This window comes from Triturus cristatus, chromosome 8 (assembly GCF_964204655.1).
Source record: "Triturus cristatus chromosome 8, aTriCri1.1, whole genome shotgun sequence".
In the NCBI taxonomy this organism is placed as follows: Eukaryota; Metazoa; Chordata; class Amphibia; order Caudata; family Salamandridae; genus Triturus; species Triturus cristatus.
In genome coordinates this window covers 295,378,813-295,391,141 of record NC_140591.1, presented here as the reverse complement: position 1 = coordinate 295,391,141, position 12,329 = coordinate 295,378,813, and the positions used below count along the sequence as shown (strand labels likewise).

General features: G+C 44.7%; 1 protein-coding gene across 8 annotated transcripts in view; it reads right to left on the bottom strand.

The window, feature by feature from the left end:
* Window positions 1-12,329, bottom strand: part of PARP4 (poly(ADP-ribose) polymerase family member 4) — a 2,159,601-nt gene that overhangs the window by 460,148 nt on the left and 1,687,124 nt on the right. For 3 of the 8 annotated variants that reach the window (XM_085621544.1, XM_085621546.1, XM_085621550.1), the window contains one exon: window positions 1,324-1,407. The exons of the other annotated variants lie outside the window; for them this stretch is intronic. In XM_085621544.1, the coding sequence (XP_085477670.1) occupies window positions 1,324-1,407 (84 nt within the window). The remainder of the gene's footprint in view (window positions 1-1,323; window positions 1,408-12,329) is intronic. 8 annotated transcript variants of the gene reach the window in all.

Genomic DNA, 12,329 nt, shown 5'->3' with positions numbered 1-12,329 from the left:
CGACAGGCCGGAACCCGACCCTCGGGGACAAACTGCGACACTTACCAAGAGGTGAGCGGCACACTTGCGACCTGGGAGAAGATCGAAGTCGGCGAGGAAAGTCGCGGGTCCGAGAACCCTCCTCAGGGGCCGGGCGAGATGACGCCGCCGACCTGGACACACGAACCGAAAGAAGTTTCATTCGGCGCTCACGCCGGGACTTCGGCTTCATCTGCTGGCATGCCTCACAATCAGTGGAGTCGTGGTGCTCCCCCAAACACCACATACAGATGGGGTGAGGATCCGTCGCCGACATGAGGCGGCCACACGACGAACAAGTTTTAAAGCCCAAAGGCATTCGCACACTGTTCCCACACAAGCAGTAATAGCATAAGGGAAAGGCCTAAACAGATCCAGAGCACAAACCAGATCCGCGTTGCACGCGGAAAAGGAAAAAACTGACGTAGGCGTGCTGGGGTGGGACTTATGTGACCTCGCTGACGTCACGTGCGCGGACGACGCCTGGGCGATGTCGCGTGATGCCGTCCCCCCGGCGCGCAGAGATGCTGGGCAAAAAGTTTTCCGGATTCAGTCACACGCCTGGGGAAAATTCTACGTGAAGGAATCTACGGCTAGTAGTCTCTATCAGATGACCCCTGCGCCAGCAGTTAGTTCTAAATCTGGCAGGCAGTAGTCTGTCAGGATGTTTGAGTTTATCTCCTCTGTAACCCTGACTGGCTGTAGCCTGCCTGCCAAACCTTAAATCAGGCCCTACGTTTGATGCATGCTTACATTTTGCTGCTATAAGGGAAGTGTGAATATAAACAGATGTTAGATGTAAATGTGCAATTGATTATTGAGGATTAAAGAGTACTAATTCTGTTTCTCGTTAAACTTAATTTATTCCATTATTAAAAATAGATATCTCTGTTTATTAATATGGTAGGATCTGAGACTAATAACTTCTTTTAGCATCTGTTAATCACATCCAGTACTCCTATTCTATGAGGTTGATGATTTATTTTTTCCAATAGTTTCTAATGGTTTTAGATAACTATAAAGTTTACATTAATTAAACTCCTACCTTGTCAGGAGCTGGCATTTTATTGTTAAGACTGGGATGTAACTAACAACAAAGATAAAAAAATTATTTAAGTATTGCAGTAGAAAAATATCTGATGTGTTCTTAGAGACCAAGGCTATAACATACAGAAAGATAGGCACGATGAATGAGAAGTTTGGCTGGTAGAGAAAAAATCCATTTGATTGATCTACATTTTCAAACAACATTGAGATGAATTCCTTGGCTCTGAGTGACTGCAAAAGCTGTAAACTATCACTGACCTGTCCCACGCCAAATCCACCTGCAGATGTTTTTCCAAATAGACCAGAATCAATTACGGCAACTGTACCACCAATTTGTGTCTTCTGAAATAGAAAACACTGTATTGCAATGAACAGGTATTTTAGCCACAGAGTAACATTGATACGAAGGGGGCACCTGTCTGCAAAAAAGCCAAAATAACAGATCTAATGTGTGCTTTGTGACTTAGCCTGCTAGAATATTACTGTCCTGCAAAATACTCCCCAATGCCTGTATAGCTGTTGGGGGAGTTTCAATGTTGCTATTGTTGTTATGGAAATCGATGATTTAATAGATAAAATAAATCTTGTCCTTATTAATAGAATTGTGCGTTCTGAACTCCACATCTGCCTCGACTCAAATATGTAGTCCGGCACACCCTAAGACCTAGGCCCGGGATTACTGATTGATGGGTCACAGAGAGAGGGTGAGTAGCTGGCAGGCAAACACTCAGGTAGGAAACTCACGATCAATACCACAGATAGGTGCAGCGACATTACAATGCTCAGGGGAGATTGCCCCAATAAAACACACATGGCCGGAGGGGGATTGCACGCTCCGAAAAACACCGTAAATTCAGATGCCACATGAGTTAGGAACTATTAGCCAATCAGGAACGGGCACATGTGATGGTCACACGCTCTCCATGCCGGATATCTGGAAATGTTATCTACTGGTTACACAGTGTCCACGCGAGGTCAAGACCCATCTGTTGCAACTATTTGACCATTAATTTATGACTCCATAGGCAGTACGCAATATTCGCCACCATATGTGGTACACCAGAGACTTTTAGAACTTGTTGTGCTTTATATAAAAGAAGGATGTTTACCAATTATAAATTGACACAGTCCTCAGATATATTGCCTGTGACTGTTCTTCCAGCCATAACGTCTAATTAAACAAACTGTTTCTGTATTGACAAACGCCTAAGGATTTGTAATCCATGTAACACTATACGTGGACATCAGTGGTGCGCTCAGCATAGCCATTCACTCTGGTGATGTGTTGATGTGTCAGACCTGCAATGCCTGGACTGAGAGGCGTGACTTTTACCTTGACCTTGAGGACACAGAGACCTCCACCTCACAAGCAGTCTGTAAGTTGCAGTCACAAATGTCACAGCTTCAAAGCAAAGGTCGAGGATCAGAAAAGGCACTCAGGAAGGAACAAGGAACCACGTCAGAATGCTTAGGATTGATGAGAACAAGCAAATAGGGAAAATAGAGGAATTTGTCAAAAGTTTGCTAGGAATAGTGTTAGAAGGATGCTCCTTTTCCAAAAACGTCTAGGTTGAGAGGGAACACAGGTTGCTGAAAACTAATCCAACTACTGGTAGATCACTGAAGCCAATAACAGCAAAGCTCTTAAACCTTTGAAAAACAGATAGAATCCTCAGGTTTACCTGGGAGAAAGGTGCCTTGCAGTACGTGGATTCCAAAGTGATTTTCACATATACGTGGAGCACAACATCATACTTTCAGACGGCTGGAACGTTTCCAAATAAGTTAATGGGTGACAGTGTAAAAAGAGGCAGCATGACAAGAAACCGTGGCAGCCTTTTGTAAGGGACAGCAGATGGAGATCAGAAGAAACAAGCATTTTCAAGGCAATAGGTCTCACATTTGCGCACATTTACGCTATTGGCATTGTAAATGACACTGCCTTTTATTTATGTGTTTTTTAAAGCAACACAAATATAAAAAGCAGTCATTTTTAATGCTAATAGATCAAACTCTCGCAAATGCGAGACCACTCTAATGGTGGCCGTGCCCCTTTCTATACACACTGCTCGCCGTACGCAGGTTGCAGCGAGTAGCGTCTAAAGAAAGGGACATGGCAACATTAAAGTGAAAGGGAGTATGGTGCGCTTTCACCCAAAGCGATCAAAAAATAATTAATTTAAAACGTTCTGTAGCGCGGCGGCTAAAGTGAAGGTGGTCCGTGCTATTAATTCAATAAATAAGTGCGGCCACCAAAGTTGAAAGAGGCCCATGCTCTAAATTAAATAATTATATAAGCGTGGCCGCTAAACTGAAAGAGGACCGAGCTATAAATTAAATAGAAATAATATAAAAGCTGGCGGCCGGCTCGATATCGTGGATGGAATAGGGAAAGATCATTAAATAATATAGTGCTCACCGACTTATAAAGCAGACCATGTAACAACACAAGTAAAAAGTACAGTCGTTATGGGTGGTAACAAATGCAGACAAGGCGGTACCAAGGATGACTACTAAGCCATTTTAAAAATGAAAAGCAACGATTTTACAAGGACAGTAACAGGAGCCATTTTAAAAGATGGGCGGGAAATAGGCAGAGCTTCTATGCAGTACCTCAATACAGCATGCCTCGCCGAGCTGCGCATGCCCTGTCCAGGATCGACCTAAAAATAGGACTGTCGGGTGGGCAGGCAATGGAGTAACAGGTGGGGGCAGCAACTAATAGGGACTGGGTGAGGCACAGCACACTAGCAAGAGAGATAAACAGGAAGCACTGTGAGAGGGATAGGTGCATTCTGGTGGGACAGATTGATAGGAAAAAGCACACAAGCGAGGGAGAACACAGTGTGCGAGGCTTGAAACACACAGGCGAGAGAGAACAACAAGGAGCAGATAGAGAAAGAAGCAGATGAGAGAGCAACTGGAAAACACATGCACACTCATGGGGTGCAAAAAAAAGTAGTTCTCTCCAAGTGAGCAGTGAAAGGACACAGGTAAAGAGGGTATGCTCAGGGAAGGGACAAACACAAACTGCACAAAGCAAGCCATTGAATAAGAAGAAACCAAATGAGAGCAACAATAAAGGAAACCACTGCTAAGCAATGGGCAGACTTAGATTCTGGGTGACAGAACAATACGCTTTTTTCAAGCTGTCTAGTAGACTCAATCTAGAAACATCTTTTTATCAAGCACGCTTCAACCATTTCTGAGGGCTGCTCAGTACAAGAATTAATAATATATCATTTAACCTCAGAAGGCTGCGCTGGTCTTGCTGGGATACGAACTTGCTACCCTGCACATCACAGTATGAGGTCAGTAGGGGCTTTTTAACTCCTTAAACAAATTTGCCTTGACTCACTCACTGCCCATATCATGGACAACCATGTCTTTCAATGAAATATGCAACTTTACTATTTATGGATTTCTGTCTCTGTACAAGTTCAATTCCTCATCAACTACACTCCATTGCCATTTCTACATGTTCAAGCCATTTGCCAATGTACTTCCTTTTATCATGTATGTTTATGTAGGAAAAGCTATATGTTCCTAAGAAATAAAAATATAAACCCTAGTAGTGTCTGATTCTTATAAACTGATTTTACTTTTTTTAATTGACTGTGATTGCCGTTTTTGCACGTACCTATTTACTTCCTGCACTTTGCACATTTGAGCGCTACGATTCCCGGTCCACCGTGGTTTTTAGGGCCACTTGTGTGGAGGGACGTAGCTCCACCTCCTGCCCTCGTCACTTCCGGGGTGGGGGGGGACTGCATATAACTCTCATGAGCTGCTGGCAGCGCTGAGACAGACTGCTGTGCGCCGCTTAGAATTACCGATGCTGTTGTTTTAAAACTGATTTACATTTTTTTAGTTGACTGTGATTGTCGCTTTTGCACCTACCTATTTACTTCCTACACTTTGCATATTTGAGCGCTACAATCCCCGGTCCACCACGGTCTTTAGGGCCGCTTGTGTGGAGGGATATAGCTCCTCCTCCTGCCCTCGTCACTGCCAGGGGGGGGGGGGGGGGGGGACTGCATATAACTCTCATGAGCTGCCGTACGCGCAACAGACGCGCGCTCCGCCGGAGTGCTAAAGGCAAGCCCGTCTGCGCCTGTCCGCGTCCGGACAGCGGCCAGGGCCAGCCATGCTGTCCATTGTGCCTCAAAAGTGACGATTAGATGGTCCAGAAATTATCTTCTGTCCCTGAAAAGTAAATCCTGCCCAGGGAGGTCTGACACTAACCTTGGCATTGACTTGTATCCCAGCCCCTGCGCGACCTGTCCTTGGGTTCCCGAGATTATGACAGAGCATATGGTCACCAGTAGTAGGGAAGACTATATAACGGAATGTAGCAATCAAACAACTATTATTAAGGCGTGTCTCATCAATTGCAGATCTTTGGTCAAGCATGCGACGGACATATGGCTACTACTGGAAGATGGTAAATGGGACGCAATGTTTCTGACAGAAACATGGCTCAAGGAGGACACCATATCCGCAATTGCCTTGGCTATCCCTCCTGGTTTTAAAATCTGCTGTGCACATAGGGAGGGGTCCAAAAGAGGTGGGGGGTAGCGATCATATTCAGGGATTCATGGGAAGTTGAGTCCTCAGAAATGCCTAAAATGGGTGCGATTGAAGGTTTAACTTTTTGCCTAAAAATTGGCCCCTCCACTTCACTTTCAGTACTCCTGATTTATAGACCCCCCGACTGCGAAGCTAGCGCCACCTCAGAACTCTGCAACTACATAGCACAGAAATCCTTGGCTTATGCTAATTTTTTGGTCCTGCAGGACTTCATCCTTTACTGGGATGATCCGAATTGTACCCAGGCTGCTCAGTTGGAAGCTGCTCTTGCTGGAATCAATCTGGTTCAGCTGGTAAAATGTCCGACCCACAAGGCAGGGCATGTTACCGATACTACAGGAAAGTCTACCTCCATGTACATACGACCCTAATGTGGATGCTCTGGCATTTCACAATTGGATCTGTACGACAATAGATACTGTGGCTCCTTCCAGACTCACTAAATCACGGAGGCAACTGCCCTCGGCTCCGTGATTTTCTGAAGCCCTCAAACTGGCCAAAAGTCGATGCAAACACCTGGAACGCCAGTGGCGCACTAACTATGACGTGATAGCCAAAGACACATACATGAAAGCCCTTAAAGAGCTACGCAAAAGTATAAAAACGGCTAGAAGAGAGTACATAGCAAAGAGCATTAAGTCAGCAGAGAACTCAAGTAGGAAATTATTTAAGGTAGTGAATGCCTTCCTTAAGCCTCAAGAACTACAAACCGAAGCCCAATCTTCCTTATCACTATGTGAGAATATCGCCGACTTCTTCGATAATAAAATTAGAATCATTCACAACTCCTTCACGGAACATGTTGCAACGTCTAAAACTGATACGATTAAGAGTAACAACCCTCAAGCCTCGTTTAGCGAATTTTCCCCGATTACATTGCAAGACGGAATGGCTCTCAATCTCAGCTGCAAATCTGGTTCACCAGAGGACCCCTGCCCCCCGAACCTCTGGAAGACAGTGGCTCATTCCATTGTAAAGATGTTGATCCACATTTGGAACACTTCCCTAACAACCGGCACCTTCCCTGAGTTGTGGAAACACGCAATTGTTCTGCCCCTCAGAAAAAAACTTAATAAAGTGCCTGGCGACTTGAGCAATTACCGCCCCATCTCTCTTCTCCCAGCCCCCGCAAAAATGCTGGAGAAATGGGTACAAAGCCAGCTATCCTAGTTTGTTAAGATATTTGGCTTATTGCATGACACCCAATCTGGGTTCAGACCGGGCTTTAGTACCGAAACGGCCCTCTTGGAGGTATTGGAATCAATAAGATTGACAGTGGATGAAGGGGCATCAGCAATGCTGGTGCTCCTAGACCTGTCCGCTGCATTTGACACGGTGGACCATGCAATACTTCTGCATAGACTCAAGGAGATCGGTGTGGGGGGGCCGGTGCTGAGATGTCTGAACTCGTTCCTCTCCAACTGGACACAACAGATTGCCCTACAAGCACACAAATCCAAACGCCAGCAGATCTGGTGTGGAGTCCCTCAGGGATCAGCACTCAGCCCGCTCCTCTTTAATATCTATCTGGCCCGGTGTTTTCTCTCATAGCCAACTGGGGTGTGAAGGCGATATCTTACGCCGACGACACCCAGTTGGTATTCTCTTTTAAAGAAGAAGCAGACAATGCCTTTAAGAACTTTAAGGGCTGCCTGACAGATATCTCCTCATGGATGAACAATTATAAATTGAAGCTTAACGCCGAAAAAACGGAGGTATTATTTTTTGGAAATACTCTCCCACCGCCCGCGGACCTATGGTAGCCGCAGGAAATGGGTCCTCCACCCACCCCGGCAAACTCTGCTAAAAATTTAGGGGTCAAATGGGAGACGGATCTCTCTCTTTCAGCTCAGATCATGCAGGTTTCCTCGATCTGTTTTGGCAAACTGAAAAGCCTACGAAAATTCATCCATTTACTTCCCGAGGACTGTCGCAAAGTCGTTATACATGCCACGGTGACGGCTAGACTGGACTACGCGAACAGTCTATATGTAGGTTTACCTGCATATTTGATAAAAAGACTGCAAATGGTCCAAAATGCGGCGGCAAGAATGATTAGGCGTGTACCCTACCGCCATCACATCTCTACGCGCATTATGAAGCTCCACTGGTTGCCCGTGGCAAGGAGAATTGTATCAAACAAATGGAGTGAAAGGAGGGCTTTTAAATAATAACAATCAGTCTTATTATTATCACAGGTCCAGCATACATGCCCATCAATGAGTGAAAACAAAGGATATGCAGTTCCTAAAGTAGACGCAGGGTGTGTTAGATTCACTGAAGGGTATCAAGGTGATGTTGAGGGATCTGATGTGAAAGACAGGAGTCAAGTTTACTCCTTATTGGAAAAGAAGACCCTCACACATCCAACAAGCGGGTGTCTTGCTTCATCACCGGGTCTTTGCTCCTTATCGGGCCGGCAGGTGCAATGCCCGATCAGGCACCCAATGGGGCCTTCCTAGCGGAGATCTTTATTACCAACGCCGATGAGTGAGGTGTGTGTGGGGGGAGAGAGTTAGTTACAATAGTGAGTGTAGGTGCAAATGAGGTGAGAGTGAGTGTATTAAAACAGGGGTAGGTGATCCACTAAATAATTTTAATAAAGCATGGTCACCATCCTGATTAAAACAAAAAATAATCCGCACATTTCTCACCTTAAGTTATGTGAGTGAATGTGCTAGGGGGATCAATAGGTCAACATGTTTCTTGCCTTAGAATATATTAAATGGCAATTCTTCAGGACCGGGAAAAAAATACGGCTACCTACACCTTTTTGGTGGTGCCCACAGTCTCTAAGAGGTAACAATTGTGGACACGCATACAGCACCCTAAAAATGTGTGGTACCGTGGATAAAAGAACACACCTGCAGAGAGAGAAAAATAACAACAAGTAAAAGCATAAAAAACAACAACTCAACCGAGATATCAGGTTAATTCCAGACAATAGGTGGTGTCAAGAAATAAACAACCGTGACATGCATGGATACTGAGCGATGTTTGGAGGACATGCTAAGGGCAGCACGGAAATAATCAATAAACTCTGAGACCAGTGCAAGGAGAACTGGGTTGATAGGACATAAGTCATTTATAGAACTCACCCTCCTGGGCTGTGCTGTATTCAAGGCCGGGGTGAGAAAGCAGTAAAATTAGTGTCCTACAGTAAAGAAAGCAAAGGAGACTCAGGACAGTCAGAATAAACAAAACAAGCTGAATGCGGTCGTAAAGCAAGAGTTGTTTGGCCCCTGTGGGTTATCATGTACCCAGGGAAGCGACACACAACTCAGTCTTTAAACGGCCCGGACCCTGTGTAGCTAAAACTTAGCACAGAAGGACCCACGGAGAAATTGAATCGTTCACAAATTGGTGTGGCAAGTGGTGTTCTATAACGGAAATCAATCGCCTGGCCGCAAACACAGCGCACATACGACCAGTCTCAGTGGTGCAACGTGCAAGGAAATGCAGTAAATCGCAGTTTATGGTAAAAGAACCGTATCAAACACGCATACTCGGCGTTGTTGAAGGACCATGTTCAAGGAAGGCAGTACAATGTAACACGCTTGTTCGTGGTCGAATATTGGGTCTATTAGTCAACTATTCAAGATACGCACTCAAGCAAGGAACTCGTGGTGGCAGGCGTGTGAAGAATAACTAATGCACTCAGCCTCGCTACTTACGGTTCCGTAGTATCGGAAGCACCGTCCGCCTAACGTCTCACCAGCCACTGCAGTCTGGTGTGTGTGTGTCCGGGCCGATCCTGTTTGTAGGCGCACAACGGCGCGGAGGACGAGTGCGTAGGGGGCGGATACATCCGGACTTTACAAACGTGCAGGTTTCCTCGATCTGTTTTGACAAACTGAAAAGCCTACGAAAATTCATCCATTTACTTCCCGAGGACTGTCGCAAAGTCGTTATACATGCCACGGTGACCGCTAGACTGGACTACGCGAACAGTCTATATGTAGGCTTACCTGCATATTTGATAAAAAGACTGCAAATGGTCCAAAATGCGGCGGCAAGAAGGATTAGGCGTGTACCCTACCGCCATCACATCTCTACGCGCATTATGAAGCTCCACTGGTTGCCCGTGGCAAGGAGAATTGTATTCAAGGCTCTTGCACTTGCTTTCCGCTCTTTACATGGTACATTTTTGAGCTATCTGAAGCGGCGCTTATGTAGCTATAAACAGAATAGGCTCCTGAGATCGAATTCCTTGAACCTACTTTGCATTCCGAGGTTCAAGAAAGCACGGATTGGAGGGAGATCGTTCACAGCTGTGGCCACTAAGCTTTGGAATGCCTTGCCTAACTTCTTACGACAGATAGATTCTGAGCCACTTTTCAGGAAAGCACTAAAAACCTGGCTTTTTAGCCTTGAATCGTAGGGCAAGGCCAGCGTAAGGAGTCTCTTGCTGCATGCACTTCTATCTTGCTCTAGCGCCGGGACACCTCTGTTTGAGGTAGCTGTTCGCGCTTTTACAAATTCAGTTATTATTATTATTATTATTATATTTTTTTTATAAAATTCCTATCTTACTCCTAGAAATTCTGCAGTAAAGACAACCTATATAGGGAGTAAGTCATGCATAATCACAGAAATAGATTTGTGAATCCGACTCATAGTTGTCAGGTGCGGTGCACGTATTTCAAGCACGAGCATAACCTGCCAATATGCATTTGTTGTGCCACACTGAAAAAACTCTGCTACAGCTAAACAACTGAGTCACACTGAATTATGACCCATCTTGTTTTCATACTGTAAGTATGACCTACATAAGGCATTTCCTGTTGAAAAAAAGCACAGATGTGCCCAAGTTATATCTGACCAGCAGGAGCACGTGGTAGACACAGGTGACGTCATACTTCAGAGACGTTCAATGACAAACTTTCACATATCTGTATAAATAATGGGGGTGGGTTTAGCAACATCTGGGCAGTATCTGGTCAGACGCATTTTCTGGCTGCACACACCCACCCTTCCTCTTATATCACTATCAAGCAAAAGCGGTTTCAAAACTTTCCCTTCAATGGAACTGAGTTATAATATCCATGATCTAGATGCAGTAATTAACCAGCTCCTCCATATAAAACTGTGATCAAGTTTAAACAACTGATGTAAGACCACCCAGCGAAAACAGGTATTTAAACATATATTATCCAAATCACAAAAGATGACCCGTTCTAAGGTTCTGTAATTCAGTTCCTCTTATGTGTAAGTGTAGAAAGTACTGCAAGGCCCCAGGAATCCTTATTGGACATTACTTTAAAGTATATAATTAAGCCCATTGTTATCACTGCGAGGCTAGAAAGAACTATCTGCAGTTTGCATATGCTTCAATCTGAGCACAGCCCTCCGGCAATATTGTCACTGGGAGGCCTGCTTGGCTCCGTTTTTTGCCGACTTATTTATGTAGGATGTTGATGTTTTAAACAACATTAAACGGCATAATCAGGAAAACGGTATCAGATGTCCAAATACAACAGCAAGTGCAGAGAATTCTACAGGGTCTCGTGCGCAGCCACATTTTCATTTCTCAAATTAACAGTGTACATGAAAACATTCAGTTAGTGACTCATATGTGCTAAGAGAGATTAGAGAAACGATCGCAGGCGCTTGGAGTGGATTCAGCCTTCAGGAAAATGGTCAAAGTAAATGATTCTGCAACCACTACAATGTTTACAATGCACTGAAGTAGTGCGGGGTTTAAAAAAACACACCACTTATGAACATTTTTTGTAGCGCTTTCCGTTCAGTAAGCATAAAGGAGATTGCTTTTTTAAACACTAGATCTGCCTGTGGCTTGTGATTGCTGATTGAATGAAGCACATTAGTTTTGATCATCCCAGAAAAATTGTGTACTGCAAGAGCCGAGACATGTAGAAAAGCTGCTTTAAATGCGAACACAATCACAAAAGAACGCAGGTAAATGTTTGGGCAGCGTGTCCTGATTGAAAGAGAGTGGATCACATTACAATAAGAGCTATGAGAACTGCCCTTGGCTGCCTCGTAAGGGCGCTCTAGTCCCGATTCAGTCTGCTCTTACGAGTTTCTGAACATTGAAACACCATGATTTCCTAGGTCTGGTCTCCTAGATGAACGTCGTACACTTTCTAGAAAATATATTTACCAGAATAAGGATCTGGTCATATATATACATGTGGACAGGGAGAACCAGTTGAGACTGTCTAACATGGCTTTTGACAACAATAAAAGCACAGCAGTATCGATAGCCATAAACAATCACGGATGTACTAAACTAGGGTGGTAGGACAAGGCCCTAACTACTAACCCGATATCTTATGTCCTATGGGAAATTTAGTATATGTTCTCAAACTTGAACCACACTGAGCAGCTGCGGTCTGATCCAATTTTCCTCAGGTTTGCCCACACGCCAACTGGTGTTTCACAAAAAATAAGGAGCGAAGTACGGCAGAGTCCCTACCAAACCAGAACAACACATAACGCTGTAAAATTCTGGTTCTCTAAACACCGTTCAAGAACATACCTTCATCTTCTCCCAGGTTCGGGCCAAGATAGGCAATAAAAGCAAAGCGCATGCGCATCACCATAGTAATCCTACCATGCATCGGGTCTGAGGCATCTGTTGTCGCCATAGAAATGGGAAAGGAGGTGTTTTAGCCAATGAGAGATCACCAGCTCTTGTACGAATCGTCACA